Source organism: Typopeltis vanoorti, chromosome 7 (assembly GCF_054136105.1).
Source record: "Typopeltis vanoorti isolate ZY-2024b chromosome 7, IOZ_Tvanoo_1.0, whole genome shotgun sequence".
Classification (NCBI taxonomy): domain Eukaryota; kingdom Metazoa; phylum Arthropoda; class Arachnida; order Uropygi; family Thelyphonidae; genus Typopeltis; species Typopeltis vanoorti.
This window is the reverse complement of record NC_143555.1, coordinates 123,806,444-123,823,699: the sequence shown is the minus strand read 5'-3', so window position 1 is coordinate 123,823,699 and position 17,256 is coordinate 123,806,444. Positions and strand designations below refer to the sequence as shown.

Sequence of the window (17,256 nt, the reverse complement as noted above, 5' to 3'; positions counted from 1 at the left end):
GGTAATAAATTAACAGAAGAGAGTGAAATAAATCAGGGTGTAAGACAGGGATGTAGCTTATCTCAAACTGTATTCAATATGTATATTGATCAGATTATTAAAATATGGAAAACAACAACAATAAAACAAGGTATCCAGTTAACCAGAAGAACTGTTATCAATACAATGCTGTATGCAGAAGATCAGATTATATTACAAGACAATGAAAATGGACCTTCAAAAATAAATTTACAAATTAAACAAAACAAGCCAATTTAAAAATTTCACGAAAACATCATGGCATTTAAAGGTAGGAATCATGTTAGATCAAAAACAGTTAAATAAAATAAAATAATAGAACAGATGACACAGTTTAATAATTTAGGCTGCATAATAACATATCTAAAAGATAAAGATATAGATGAAAAAATAAAGAAATTTCAGAAAATCTGTGGAACAATTAAAAGGACACTGAATAAAAAAACAAGATGAGAAACTCAGCAAAATTTTATAAAGTAATGGCCACTCCCATTCTGTTATATGGTTCAGAAACATGGACAGTTAAAAAGAAAGATGAAAGTAAAATACAAGCTGAGGAGATGAGATTTTTAAGAACAATTAAAGGATGCACAAAATTTGACCATATAAGAAATGAAGATATTAGAAAGAACTAGATATCTATAACATAAATAAAAAGACCAAGGAATATAGAGAGAAATGGAAAGAACATCTATCTAGGATAGAAAGATATCAGCTACCAAAAAAAGGTGGATAGATTATAGACCAAAGGGAAAGAGAGAGAGGAGAGGAAGACAAGCAACAAGATGGAAAGATCAGTGAAGCCAGAACAGGCAAATACCTAATCCTTAAAGAGAAGAAAAAGAAGAAGAAAATTTATAATAAGGTAAACTTAATCATGTAGTGCTGTCATAGTAACCTGAACACCCCCCCTTTAAGGATACATATCAGGAAATTGATTATGATGATGTAGCTTTGGTAGACCATAGAACTGAGAGGTTCTAGCAAAATAAGTTTTTCTATTGTGTCTCCATCTAGGTTTACAACTTCCTCTTGTAACAAGTTTAGGTTTCTGAATTGTCTATTCATGGGGTTGTGATCCAATTCCTCGTAGGTCAATCGATCTCACATTAAGAGATATTTTTCTTTTATAATTTGCAGTATCCATAACTACCGTGGCTTTCCTCTTGTTAGCATTAGTAATAATAAGATGACTGTTTCTGTCTTAAGGATGGTAACATTTTCATTTCAGCTAAAGATATGTTTGTAGGTGGAAACTTTGATAAAACTTCCAAATGAAGTTTATTAGCATCCTCACTAGAGAGAGCGAATAAGTTCTGCTGAATGTTGAAAAGGAAATCTAAGTAAGGTAAGGTATCTTTTCAGGAACTATAGCAGAATGAGGATTTTACTTTCAGTTAAAGAATGTCCTGAGATGTAAACTCCTCAGTTTTCTGGAACAGCATGAAGTGAGCTTTGCATAGTGACAAGGGCACTGAATTTACAATCTTAACGTCAGTTGTGTTTGTTAAATGAATGGCACAGAAAGCATTTAGCCACACAGTAAGAACTATATGGGATAGTTGATGAGCTACAGTGGAGGTAATACAATTCTGGAATTAGTATATTAATAACGAGTTCATGTTTCACAGCTCAAAGTTGATTCACTTTCATTTATTGAAAGCCTACTTTCACTGGATGCTACATTCACAACAGAAATTTGCTCACCATATAGAAGACTGGAACTATCAAAACTTTAGTACATGCTCATACCACAGAAAGAAGTCTTAAACATCAAACAATATATGAAACTCAATGATTCTCAGAAGGGACCACACAGCAACTTTTTAATTCCTATAATCTTAGCCCAAACAGCAGAACACAGTATGTCAAATCCCAATCCCATACATTTTTGTCATCTCAGAACCAATATCCAGAATTCTTAAGAAATACAATTTAATGGCTCCTTTTCTTCCTATCAACAAATAATATCATGGTTTAAATCTGCCAAGATAAATGCTCTCCTCTAGTTCTTCCTGGAGTCTAACAAGTTCTTTGTGAATATAGTTCTTACAACAGCAGTCTGAAAAGTTCTTGACCTAATAATGAAAAAACGAATTTATAATTTAAAATTATTTTTATTTTCAACATAATCTCCCTTAAGACTAATACATTTATTCCAGTGATGCTCCAGTCATTATCCCGTCCCTGTAGTGGTTCTCAATAAGATCAGCAAAATACCCCTCTACAGATGCAATCACCTCTTGATTCAAACAAAAAACGCTGACCAACGAGGAAGAGTTTTAGTTTTGGGAAGAGATAGAAGTCAGAGGGAGCCAAATCTGGGGAATAGGGTGGATGTTCCAACAATTCATAGTGCAGATCTCTTACTTTTCTCATTACCAAAACACTTTTGTGGGCATGCGGATTGTCCTGATGAAAGATGTCTTTTTCTTCTGCACACCGGGTCTTTTCTCACGAATTTTTTCGTCTAGTCTGTTAAAAGATTGGAATAATATTCCCCAGTTATTGTTTTACCCTTTTCAAGATAATTAATAAATAAAATGCCTTTAGCATCCCAAAACACCGATGTCATGACCTTTCTTGCTGATGGAACCGACTTTGTCTTCTTTGGCACTGAACAACTGGCTTCTGTCCACTGTTTTGAATGCTGTTTGGATTCTGGTGTGTAATGGTGAATCCAAGTCTTATCCATAGTAATAAATCAACACACAAAATCAGTTTTATTCTTGTTAAAATGCTCCAAGCACTGTTCAGAGATTTTCATGCGAGTGCATTTTTGATCTGCTGTGAGCAAGCGATACACCCATCTTGTGGAAAGCTTTTTGCATATGAAATTGTATATGAAAAAAGCATTAGCTTTTTCATGTGCAAATATCATACATGTTCTTTTGAAATGCCTATAGTGTCAGCAATTTCATGCACTTTGACTCACTGGTCATCCAATACCATATCGTGCACTTGATCAATTATTTCTGGTGTTGTTACACTTTTTGGACGTCCTTCACGCAGATCACCTTCAAGGCTGGTACGGCCACATTTAAACTCAACAGCCCATTTCTTAATTGTCGAAAATGAAAGAAAAGAGTGCTTGTAATCTTTTATGAACTTTGAATGAATTTCTTTTGGCATTAAACCTTCTTTTAGAAAGAATTTTATAACTGCACGACATTCAATTTTATTCATTTCAAGGGATACAGACAACACTTTTGCTTCAGAAAGCTGTATAAAACAAACTACTTAATAAAATGACTTGCAATTTCACACGGATGCTTATGACAGATGTACCAACTTAGGAAAAAAAAATCTTGTCAATAGTGTTGCCATCTATGGTCGAGGCTGAGAACTTTTCAGACCAACCTCATACTTCAGGTAAATAGATGCTCATGATGTACAAGAACAAGAATCCTACATTAGCAACAGAAAATCTGAGAAATCTGGCTTGGCACAGCATGGAATAGATACGGACCATAATATCTTACGGTCTGAAATACATACTTCATCTGTATTGGTATAAATTTGAATGTTTGTTTAAAGAAAGTGCTGAGGCCTTACTTCAACATTTGAACTTAAATCATAATGACTGCCTCTCCCTATCTAAGATATCAGATATTTTAAATAATGAGGTTTTTTTTTTTTAAATATAGTTAATGAATAATTAATAATACATTTCCTCAGTTATACCTTTGCACCGTTCTATGTAGATACAACATCACATGGCTCTTACTATTTCAAATCAATTTGTCACGTTCCACCTTGTAATTAACTATCATTGCCAGTGATGACGGCCTCTAATATACATGCTGAAATACATTCTTCAAAGAAATATTATTTACTTACACTCGTGAGCAGTTGAATTAGAGATACCTGCCTAGTAGCGGGTAGCACCCCCATTTCGCCTTGATGACAGCCCTGATGCGGCATGGCATGGGCTCGACAAGGCACCCGAAGCATTGGAGAACCAAACTGATCCATAACAGCTGCACAGCCTCTCACAATGCACGGAGATTGGTGAGCAGGGTCCAGAGCACGTATCTCTCTCTCGACAGCATCCTAGATGTGTTCAATAGGATTGAGGTCAGGGGATGGGGACAGCCAAGCATCCTCATGTATGCGGAGTGTTCATCCACACACTTGGCCACAATTCGGGAGCAGTGGGCTGGTGCATTGTCTTGCTGTAGGTACAAGTCTCCTGCAAGGTGCTGTAGGCGCAGAAATGGGTGCACATAATCTGACAGCAGGTCCCTGTATTGTTCGCCGGTGAGGGACGATGGTAGATGTACCAGGGGACTCGTTTCATCCCACGTAAACAGTTCCCCCATACAAGGATACCACCACCGACCTGAACTGTACCTTGCTGGCACAAGGGATCCACCGCTTCATGTGCTTGGCGAGTGATCTCCGGCACTGCAGCCCGTCTATCTGCTGTTACCATCCGAGCTAGCCAACGACGTCCCCTATCATCGATACGTTGTACACCATGGCAGTTTTCCCTGGCGGCTGTGGTTTTACCTGATTCCATGTACTCATGGTACACTCTTGACATAGTGGCCAGTGAAAAGCCCAGTGCCTGCACAACTTCGGAGATGGAGTGCCCCATACGTCTGGCTCCGACTATCTGGTTGCGATCGAATTCGCTGAGATCTCGAGTCTTCCCCATTCTGTGCTCGACTATTACTCAGATAGTCAGTTAAAGGTCTGACGACATCCCCGTCACGCACCACTATTCCATTTGCCGGGGCGACCATAGCACCATTGCGACAACATGGCAGATATCTCTAATTCAGCTGTTCATGAGTGTATTTCCTTGTGTTTTTGTTTAAATTAAAGTAATTACAATCTGCTGGCACAGTGGTCAAGTTGTTTTGATATGTATTATTATTATCAACAGATGAGGAGGATCTGGATATCATCTTCATAGCAGTACCCAGAAGCAACTAGTGTTGAAGATTGGTCAAATTTTAATGCTATTAAATGCTAAATTTTAAAAAGAAAGCAGTATTTTGTGTTGATTATATTGGTTAAAAAATAAAAATCTTCTACCTGATCTCTTCTAAATATTATTATGACATGACAGCTCCAGAGAGGCCAAGGCACAATGCACTACACAATCCACCATCTGCACTACACCTATTACAGACAACACAGTATTTTTATCTCTTGTGTATGTATCTGTATTCTCTGGCCAATTTTGTAAGAGAAGAAATTTTGAGTTTCCATGAGAGTAAATATCCTTATATACTTCAGTATTAGAGATATCATATATAGTTAACTCACCTTCAACTGAAAATATCCATTTATGATTCTTCTTAGGGCAGATATCCTGTCATGGAGGCACCATATCTCAAAATCTCCATGCAAGAAGCTCAAAATATTTTCAACTCACGACCAGAAGAAATTTCTTTTTACTGAGTTAACTACAAATAATGTGTGTTTAGAGAACCTCATTGGTCTCCCTCCTCTTGGAGAAAGGGTTGAGAGAGAGGATCGATGTTACTCAAACTTGGATAATTTGATTTTTTTTTTTTTATGTCACTACTACATGAGAGATCACAAGGTCAACCCCAAATTAATGCTGCGCGTGTGTGTGTGTGTGTGTATGTGTGGAAAATAGACAGATATATATGGGTTGATAAAGTTTTTAATGAAGAGCAATAGATTTATATTGAGATTATTTGTTTCTCTGACCAGCTGCTTATGTAAGATCTTGAAAATGGTTGACTCTTGTCTTTTATTGTTTCTAGAGAGAGCAAGTTTTTTTTGTTTTTTTTTCCCAAGGCACCATCCACCTGACTTCCATAAACATCATTCAACCATAGATCATTTAATGATTAGGATTCATCAGAGATGTTTTCTTAAAATACAAGCACAAACAAGTATCACTTTGTTTGGGAGAAAATATAGAAAATAAAAAGCAGATATACGACCCACTCTGAATTCACCAGATCAACCAGAACAGCAGCAGTGAATTGGATCCATGAGAACTTTTGCTTCTGATGACATATATATCATACTCAGTTGGGAGCACATTTGAAATGTGCTCCCACCTGAGTATGATATATGAGTTTTGTAATTGGATATCTGCTGGACACAAAAAGCTTTGTTTTTTGGCTGGGGTACATTCTAAATTACACCATGGTTTGGGAACAACAGTTGTGTGGTTGCTAATTTTATACAATCTGTAACATGATTCATTGTTTTCTTGATAGTCATTGAGTAGAGGGTGCTGACTGTTGAGAATCAAACTTTTCTAAGAATGAGAAGACATTCCAGTCAGCTTGATCTATTTTCCATTGTGATATCCATGAGTAATTGCTACCATACATGCTATTTTCTACTTCTCATTTAAACTGTGGAAAAGAGCTGATGAACAAACTGTTAGGCAGATTGAAGTGCATGTCATATGGAAGATGCAATCAGTAAGCAAATGGAAGAAGGTGTAACTGCCATATTACACCTTCTTCCATTTCCATTTACAGTTTAGGAAGGAAAGATTATTGTTGTCAAGCATACACTCAGCAACTCTTCTTCTGATGTTAGTTTGTGCACTATCCTACTGGGGCCATTTCATGTTCCACTTGCCATCCATGGCAAGTGCAACACAAGATCCTCAAGGTCATTGAGGGATGTAACTGAACCGGGTGGTAGATAGAAGTAGCACATTGTAATAAGAGGTCCAACTAACAGGCAGATGGCAAATGAACATTCTGGAATAAAGTATAGTAACTAACAAGGGTGGCAAATCTTCCATCGGAAGGTCCATCCCTTATCCAGTCCTTACAGATGATAGATATACTGCAATGCAGAATTCTCACCAGTTTTCAAATAGATCTCTAGCAGTGGGGGGAAGAAACCTGACATGTTTTTGCAAGAAGGCCTTGATATCAACATTGTTTTAGTGGAATCTGGGACAAGTTCATTGTAGGAAGGCACTGATTATTTATATATTTATATTTGGTGGATCATATGGCTTCTGGTTTGGTGAGATTTTGTTTTTGTCAGTTTTCGATTTTTGCTTTTTAGGCAAGTGTAGACAGTCAATGCCCATTTCTTATTATTCTATAATTTTTCTTACCAAAAGGATTCTTGTGTAGTGGGATCATTTGTGAAAAGAAAAGAAAATGAATACCGTCACACTCCTGTTTTCAGGGATGTGGCTGTATTCCATTTTTTCCCCTTTTAAATGCTTTAGTGGAAAGTAGAGAATGACACGGTTGTCAGATGTAGCACTCTTGTGTTAATGTCCCTTTTAGATCCCTCTTCCCCCTTGTTACCTTCTCAGCATAAGAGGATGTTTTCCACTAGATGTAGTAGTACACCTTCTTTTCACCCCAATACAAAATGCTGAGTTTGATCTTTTGAATCTCTTTCTAATCCTTCCACCTTTGGCATGCTCAAAATCTGTGAATTTAAGTGTTTCGCACATGCAATTTTTGTTTTCAGGATCTTTAATGCTACATCAAGCATAAATGGTATAACCAAAACAGTCTGAGAATTAATGTACTTCTGGCAATTGAAACAGTGCAAAGGATGGGATGTTGAGTTTGATAGGGAAATGGAGATATCTTGTTTTCAATAATGTTGAAGGTTTTGGAGTGTTAAATGTAAGGATGTAATCCAGGTCAGTACCAGGCCACCATCCCTGTATTAGAATTCTTATGGCAGTCACTCCTTGATCTTTTAATTCAGAGAAAAAAAAAAAAATCATTCCCCTAGCAACAGAGAAGAGATCCACCTCTGATATTACTCCTTGGGAAAAGGTTCAAAGTTTTGTAGGGATTTACCATGATTGCTATTTCTCTGACTAATGCTACACAGAGAGACTACTCTGAATATTTCTGAGAATATATTTTGACAAAAATATTTCCTGAATGGAATTGCTTAACAGATTTTGGACATCTTCCTTCTAATCTTTCTGAATAAAAAAGGCATTTTCTTCAGTGAATGTTAATTTACTGTATGTATGGTTAAAAATGAGGGTCTGTTTATAGGTATTATCTCATTTTTATTATTATTGTTCTTTGTTTTGGATGATGCATCAATAGTTTCTGTACAAGGTTGGGGCTTGTTAAGAGCTTCTGATATGCTTGAGAATAAATGATTCATATTTAAAAGGAGGAGGATTCAACACCAAACTCCCCCTACATTATCAAGCCACACATGGATGCCCATATCCACAAGCAATGATCATGTTTGGAAGCGGAATGCCAGGGCCAGTCAGGATGCCATAGTGGAACTACACCAAATGTTGGATCCAATCCCCAGACTATGAGAAAGGGGACTTATTGCAAACACTGCTGACTCTTGTAGGCAAGCTCACAAGCCAAATGATCCTGGCTGGAACACGACTACCCATCTTGCTAAAGCAGGGATCAAAGCATTGTATTTAAAACCAGGATTCTTCTTTCTGGATGTCCACATATTACACTGCACAGCCAATGTGGCAGAAAGGCAGTGGATCCTACCAATGGTTATCTAGAAGACAAGAGATTAAAAAAACTCAGGAATTTTTTTAACTAATGTGAAACTTGTTAAATTTTAACTAATGTGAAACTTGTTAAATTTTAACTAATGTGAAACTTGTTAAATTTTAACTAATGTCAAGTTTAACTAATGTGAAACTTGAGTTAAAAAATTCACATTAGTGAATTTTTTAACTCAAGAACTATATGCCATTCACAAAAATTTTCCAACTTTTCACGAATGGGATTATCATAAAGCAATTTTTTTAAAACTTAATTTATAATACATAATTTAATATAAGAGTGTATATAAATTATATAAGAACAAGACGAAAGAAAAAAAAAAAAAACAGAACAGGACTGAGCTCCAAAAAAGTTTACAATAAAAAAACTAGTAGAGGCATTTGCCTCTGTTAATAAGACAATTCTGTTGTTTGAGAAAATGGATCCCAATGTTAAGAGATATAGCAAAGTAGACAGAATTATGTAAGATGCAAGAGAAATTTATGCAGAAAAGGAAAGGCAAAGTATGCAGACTAAGTTGGTATGAGTCAGACTTAGTCTACACTAAGCTGGAAAGTAGAGTCCACTCCAGTTGCCATGTCATCCTCTGAAGGTCAGCTTAGGCTGAAGATGATCTGGTGAACCATTCTCAGAACTCTCTGCTGCAAATACTGCATTTGAAGAATTTATTGTTGATGACATACCCTTCCTTCAATGATGAACTGTCCAATTAACAGAAAATTTTATATTATAATTTGTACATTGTGCCTATCTGATTAATTGGAGCTTTAATGTGATTCCAGGAGATTTTTTACTTGCAAGTGCAGAGAAGCACTCTATTCATGGTTCATTATTTATTACAGTACAGCTGTGTATATAAAAATTATAATACATTTATTATAATATAATAAAACAGACCTATAACTTTTAGCATTCAGGCACATACATTGTTAACATATCATCATCATCAAATTCCTGACATATATCCTCAAGGGGTGTACAGGATATGATAGTACTACATGAAAAATTTACTTCTTTGGTAACTTCCTATCTACAATTTTCCTCCAAATCAGTCTGTTACTTGTCAAGATTCCATCATTATCAGATCTTATATTTCTATCATTTAAGGCACTTTGTACCGTATCAATCCACCTATATCTTGGTCTTCCTCTGGGTCATTTTCCGGCCAACCTGGCAGAGAACACTTGTTTTGCTAATCTTTCCTCTTCCATTGTGTTCAAGTGACCATACCACCTGAGATTAGTTCTGCTAATGCATTCCTGGATGCTGACAATGTCAAGTTCTTTAGTAATATCCCTGTTTTTAATATAATATTGCCATTGATGCCATCTGTTCACGCCTCTAATCTTTCTCAGGACTCTCATATCTGCAGTCTGTAGTCTTTGGTCAAGTGTTTTTACTTCTGACCCAGCTTTCAGATCCATAAGTTAAAACTGGTTTTAACACTGTCTTGTATACAGCTAATTTAGTGTTCCAACTAATTTCTCTCTTATTCCATATGAATTTATTCACTTGACTTCCTACCATACCAGCTTTGCTGATTCTCTTGTCTATTTCTATATATATAATTTACCATCTTCAGTAAAAATCATGCCTAAGTAGCTGAAATGTTTCACTTGATCCACAGGTTCTCCATTCACAACACAGTTGACATTTTCAATGATTCTGCCTATTTTCATTGTCTATGTCTTTTTATTGCTGACCTTCATACCATATCTATTACAACAACTATTCAATTTAGTCCGAGAATCTTGCAGATTTGTAGCAGATTTATTTAGAAATATAACATCGTCTGTATAAAGCAAAGAGCTGACATTAACATCTCCAATTCTGATATCATGTTTAATACCACTTTCCTTCATAATGTGATCCATATAAATAATGAATAACAGAGGGGATAATGTACATCCTTGTCTCACATCAGATTTAACATTAAACCATCTTCCTGTACTTCCTTCAATTCTAACTGCTGACTTGCAACTCAAATAAAGACTAAGTATTGCTTGATATAATGCCCCATTGACACCATATAACTGCAGCATATTGAATAGCTTCTCTCTCTCTTGGCACCTTGTCATATGCCTTTTCCAAATCAACAAAACTTAAATACAGATGTTTGTTATATTCCCATGCTTTCTCGACTATTTGTCGTAAAGTGAAGATCTGATCCTGACAGCCTCTATTTGACCTGAATCCAGCTTGTTCTTCACCAAGCTTTTCTTCCACAATTCTTCTCAACCGTTTCTCAAGTATACTGACATAAATCTTGCCTGGAACACTCAGTAGGGAAATACCTCTGTAATCCTCACATTCAGTTTTATTTCCCTTATTATATATGGGTACTATGAGAGCTCTATTCCGCTCATCGGAAATTTGTTTCTCTGTCCAGGCCTTCTGAACTATGCAGTGCAGCCACTGTAAGACTTTTATACCACCCTACTTCAGCATTTCTGGTTGAATATCATCTACTCCTGCTGCCTTTCCATGGCTTTTTCTACTTCAAGTATGGATATGTATTCTTGACTGTATGCCTGTTGAGTGCTTTTTACCACTGCACTATCACTGCTTGTTTCATTTAGAAATTTTTCGAAGTAATTACTCCATACTTCAAGGATATCTTTTTCTCCCGTTTCCATGTCCCCTTTATCATCTCTAACCTTTTACAGCACTCTTTCCTCCATTTCTAAGCTTCTTCAACAACCTCCAGAATATCTTACCAACTTCTTGATACTTATTTTCTATGTTCTAGCCAAAGTCCTCCCATGACTTTTGTTTAGCTAGTTTTACACAGTGTTTCACTTTCTTACATTCGTCTATGTACTCTCTAAGAGCACAAGCTGACTTATTTACTAGGAACTTTTGATAGGCTTTCTTCTTTTCCTTCACTGCCTCTTTAACTTCCTGTGTCCACCATGGAGTTCTGATTTTTCTATCCATGCAGACAACCTCACCACATGCCTCTCTGGCTGAATCAGTCAGCGTTTTCTTCAAGGTTTGCCACTGAATCTCCAAGGTTTGGTTGTTGTATTCAAATTCTTTCATTTTTTTTTTCAATAATCTTTGTGTATTTTAGTCTACAATTCACATCTGAGAGCTGCTCAACTTTTATTCATTTTAAAACTTTCATTATCATCATCATCATCAAATTCCTGCCATGTACCCTAAAGGGTTTACAGGATATGACAGTACTACATGAAAAAATTACATCATTACTAACTTCCTATCTACAATTCTCCTCCAAATCAGTCTGTTACTTGTGAAGACTCCAACATTATCAGATCTTATATTTCTATCGTCTAAGGCACTTTGTACCATATCAATCCACCTATATCTTGGTCTTCCTCTGGGTCGTTTTCCTGCCAACCTGGCAGAGAACACTTGTTTTGCTAATCTTTCCTCTCCCATTCTATTTAAGTGACCATTCCACCTGAGATTAGCTCTGCTAATGCATTCCTGGATGCTGACAATGTCAAGTTCTTTCCTAATATCCTCGTTTTTAATATGATATTGCTATTGATGCCACCTGTTCACACTTCTAATCTTTCTCAGGACTCTCATATCTGCGGTCTGTAGTCTTTAGTCAAGTGTTTTTACTTCTGACCCAACTCTCAGATCCATAAGTTAAAACTGGTTTGAACACTGTCGTGTATACAGCTAATTTAGTGTTCTGACTAATTTCTCTCTTATTTCATATGAATTTATTCAATTGATTTCCGACCATACCAGCTTTGCTGATTCTGTTGTCTATTTCTATATTTAATTTACCATCTTCAGTAAAAATCGTGCCTAAGTAGCTGAAATGTTTTACTTGTTCCACAGGTTCTCCATCCACAACACAGTTGACATTTTCAATGATTCTGCCTATTTTCATTGTCTTTGTCTTTTTATTGCTGACCTTCATACCATATCTATTACAACAGTTATTCAATTGAGTCAGGGAATCATGCAAACTTCTAGTGGATTTATTTAGGAGTATAACATCGTCTGAATAAAGCAAAGAGCTGACATTAACATCTCCAATTCTGATATCATGTTTAATACCACTTTCCTTCATAATGTGATCCATATAGATAATGAATAACAGAGGGGATAATGTACATCCTTGTCTCACACCAGATTTAACATTAAACCATCTTCCTGTACTTCCTTCAATTCTAACTGCTGACTTGCAACTCAAATAAAGAATAAGTATTGCTTGATATAATGCCCCATTGACACCATATAACTGCAGCGTATTGAATAGCTTCTCTCTTGGCACCTTGTCATATGCCTTTTCCAGATCGACAAAACTTAAATACAGATCTTTGTTATATTCCCATGCTTTCTCGACTATTTGTCGTAAAGTGAAGATCTGATCCTGACAGCCTCTATTTGGCCTGAATCCAGCTTGTTCTTCACCAAGCTTTTCTTCCACAATTCTTCTCAACCGTTTCTCAAGTATACTTGCATAGATCTTGCCAGGAACACTCAGTAGGGAAATACCTCTGTAATTCTCACATTCAGTTTTATTTCCCTTTTTATATATGGGTACTATGAGAGCTCTACTCCAATCATCAGGAATTCGTCCCTCTGTCCAGGCTTTCTGAACTATGAAGTGCAGCCACTGTAAGACTTTTATACCACCATACTTCAGCATTTCTATTCGAATATCATCTCCTCCTGCTGCGTTTCCACATTTCAAGCCTTTGATGGCTTTTTCTACTTCAAGGATGGATATGTATTCCTGACTGCATGCCTGGTCAGTGTTTTTTATCATTGTGCTATCATCACTGCTTGTTTCATTTAGCAGTTTTTCAAAGTAATTACTCCATACTTCAAGGATTTCTTTTTCTCATGTTTTCATGTCACCTTTATTATCTCTAACTCCTTTTACAGCACTCTTTCCTCCATTCCTAAGCTTCTTCAACAACCTCCAGAATATTTTGCCACCTTCTTGATATTTATTTTCTATATTCTTGCCAAAGTATTACCATGACTTTTGTTTAGCTAGTTTTACACACTGTTTAGCTTTCTTACATTTGTCTCTATATTCTGTAACAGTAAAAGCTGACTTATTTGCCAGGAACTTTTGATATGCTTTCTTCTTTTCCTTCACTGCCTCTTTAACTTCCTGTGTCCACCAGGGAGTTCTGATTTTTTTATCCTTGCACACACCTCACCACATGCCTCTCTGGCAGAATCATTCAATGTTTTCTCCAGAGTTTGCCACTGAATCTCCAAGGTTTGATTCCTGTTCTCAAAATCTTTCATTTTCTTTTCAATAATCTTTCTATATTTTAGTCTACAGTTCACATCTGAGAGCTGCTCAACTTTTATTCGCTTTAAAACTTTCTTACATGTTATTCTTTTCAATATGAAATTCAATTTTATCCTGCTCAAGACTAAATAGTGATCACTTCCAATTTCAAATCCTTTGTACACTCTGGTGTCCTGCACCAGGGAGAAAACATCACTATCAATAATAACATAGTCAATGAGACTTTTCTTATTCCTAGCCTCTTCTTTTCATGTGAATTTGTGCACATTTTTACGTTGGAACATGGTGTTAGTAATAACCAGTCCATGTCCTGAGCAGAAATCCAGCAGATATTTGCCATTATTATTAGCTTTGCTCTTTTCTCCAAATTTTCCCAAAATATTTTTGTATGTCTCACAATCATTTCCTACTCTGCTATTTAGATCCCCAACAAGGACCAACTTTCCCTTTTTCATTGTGTCAGTTGCTTTTTCTAAAGCGTCAAAAAATTCCTCCACTTCTACCTTAGTAGAACCTTCTGTGGGACCATAGGCACAAATAAGTGTCATTGTCCAGTTCCCCATTCTCATATTTGCCCACATTACTGTACTTGAGACTGACTGCCATTCAAGAAGATTAGCCTCGTATTTTGTGTTGAATACTATGGCTGCTACTCCTTTTCCTCGATTGTCATTGCCTGAATATAACATTTTGTATATATTGCTCAGAAAGATCTCACCAGTTTTGGTCTTTTTTGTTTCAGTCACCCCTATTATGCCGATCTGGTACTTATCTAATTCCTCAGCTAGCTCCATTTCTTTGCCTTTCAGGCTTCTTATGTTGATAGTACCATATTTAACTTTGGTGATGTTGAGTTGGGGTTTGTTTTCAGATTTGTTCCAGTAGCTGACTTTTCGCTGTTCGCCCTGGTTCCCTGGCTAAAACAACGGGGGCCTTGTTTAACCGGGCGACGCCCCAGCTGGCATGAAATTTTGTCATGTTGTACCATCATTTTTTTATTTTGGTTTAACCAATAAAAATACAATTTGGTCGGCTAAATCCCAAATTGCCAGCCCATCCTCGTTCATTCAGTATCAAAGTAGATACCCAACAGGGTGCACCACGAGAAGGTGAGGATTGGACATTAGGTCAGAAGCCCTGGTCGGTTCTCTGCATTCCTTTAAAGGCTATGTGGAGGTCTCCTCTCAGTTATACAGCTTTGACCCTTAAGCACCCCTTTAAAACTTTCTTACATGTCATTCTTTTCAATATGAAATTCAATTTTATCCTGCTCAAGACTAAATAGTGATCACTTCCAATTTCAAATCCTCTATACACTCTCGTGTCCTGCATTAGGGAGAAAACATCACTATCAACAATAACATAGTCAATGAGACTTTTCTCATTCCTTGCCTCTTCTCTCCATGTGAATTTGTGCAGATTTTTATGTTGGAACATGGTGTTAGTAATAACCAGTCCTGAGCAGAAATCCAAGAGATATTTGTCATTATTATTAGCTTTGCTCTTTTCTCCAAATTTTCCCAAAATGATTGTCAGATTGTATGTCTGACAATCATTTCCTACTCTGCTATTTAGACCCCCAACAAGGACCAACTTTTCCTTTTTCATTGTGTCAGTAGTTTTCTCTAGAGCCTCAAAAAATTTCTCCACTTCTACCTTAGTAGAACCTTCTGTGGGACCATAGGCACAAATAAGTCTCATTGTCCAGTTCCCCATTCTCATATTTGCCCACATTACTCTATTTGAGACTGACTGCCATTTAAGAAGATTAGCCTTGTATTTTGTGTTGAATACTATGGCTACTTTTTCTTTTCCTTGATTGTTATTGCCTGAATATAACATTTTGTATATATTGCTCAGAAAGATCTCACCAGTTTTGGTCTTTTTTGTTTCAGTCACCCCTATTATGCCGATCTGGTACTTATCTAATTCCTCAGCTAGCTCCATTTCTTTGCCACTCAGGCTTCTTATGTTGATAGTACCGATCTTTAACTCTGGTGATGTTGAGTTGGGATGTGCTTTCAGATTTGTTCCAGTAGCTGACTTTTCGCTGCTTGCCCTGGTTCCCTGGCAAAAACAATGGGGGGGGACTTTTTTAACCGGGTGACGTCCCAGCCAGCATGAAATTTTGTCATGTTGTACTATCATTTTGTATACTGGTTTAAGCCAATAAGAATACAACTTGGTCAGCTAAATCCCAAATTGCCAGCCTATCCTCATTCGTTCAGTATCCAGGTAGATACCCAACAGGGTGCACCACGAGAAGGTGAGGATGGGACATTAGGTCAGAAGCCCTGGTCAGTTCTCCGCATTCCTTTAAAGGCTATGTGGAGGTCTCTTCTCAGTTATACAGCTTTGACCCCTAAGCATCCCCCCCCCTCCAATTAACATATCATTATGGTTTAAATAGCAAATTTCGACTTATGATGGGATCATAGGAACAGAATCCTGTGTAAGTTGAGAACTAACTGTAATTAGCCATTCACAAGTTCCTCTTCTGTAGACCATGAATATTATCATTTCTTCACTTAAAAGTCTATCACATATGCAGCATTTTATCATGAAAAAGAAATTAATCGAAAGCTGAACAAATGAACTGCATTTGTCAAAAACACTGACTAATCGTATTTGATTTATATTAAATTAAATTATATTTGGTTTATATTAAACTGAAGTTTTTTTCCACTAACACGGTAGTTGTTTCCATAATTTTTAAAATGAATTCTGATCACCGTGTAACCATAAAGGAAAGGACTAATCAGCCAAATGGAAAAATGCAACAAGTTTAAAATTTGTTTGTAACTGGATAATTAATCAACAAAAGGCATTGATAGATGTAATATATTTTTAAAACAAGCAATTATAAAAATAAATTAAATTACCTTCAGAAGTTTGATAATATCCTGAAGTCGATGAGGAAAAAAGTCAAGCAGTAGTAGTGAAGTTTTCTTATTGTTGATATCTAAAAGTTCCTGAAATGAAACTAAGCATTGTTACTACATTTAGAGAACAACTACTTATTCTTCTAGTATAACAGCATTTTACCAAGGAAAGGACAATATATATATATAAAAAGCATATTTCTAAAATCTACTTTTATTTCAAGAATGAGAAGAAATGAATCCTACAATAGGTTAATTTAAGTTCTTCTGTTATACTATTTAATTATATGTATTAATAGTAATTATACTACTGTAATTATTTATCACATTTAAATGTGATAAATAATTACAGTAGAAGAATATGAATATGAAAACAAAACATCCATGATGACTAATATAATTCAAGAATGTAAATATATATATATATATGTTCGTCTTTTTTTGACTGACTGAAACCGAGAAAATAGATAAGTTAATTTAATGGAGTATTTTCAATTTTCTCGGTTTCAATCAGTCTAAAAATGATGAACATAACTAATCACTGAGTAAACGTAACTAATGATCATATATATATATATATATATCTATATATAAATGCAACAATATATTAGAT

At 36.0% G+C, this 17,256-nt stretch overlaps 1 protein-coding gene across 1 annotated transcript in view; it reads right to left on the bottom strand.

The window, feature by feature from the left end:
- Positions 1-17,256, bottom strand: part of Vps8 (vacuolar protein sorting 8) — a 519,719-nt gene that overhangs the window by 118,197 nt on the left and 384,266 nt on the right. The window contains exon 30 of the mRNA XM_090395104.1: positions 16,644-16,733. Within this exon, the coding sequence (XP_090251230.1) occupies positions 16,644-16,733 (90 nt within the window). The remainder of the gene's footprint in view (positions 1-16,643; positions 16,734-17,256) is intronic.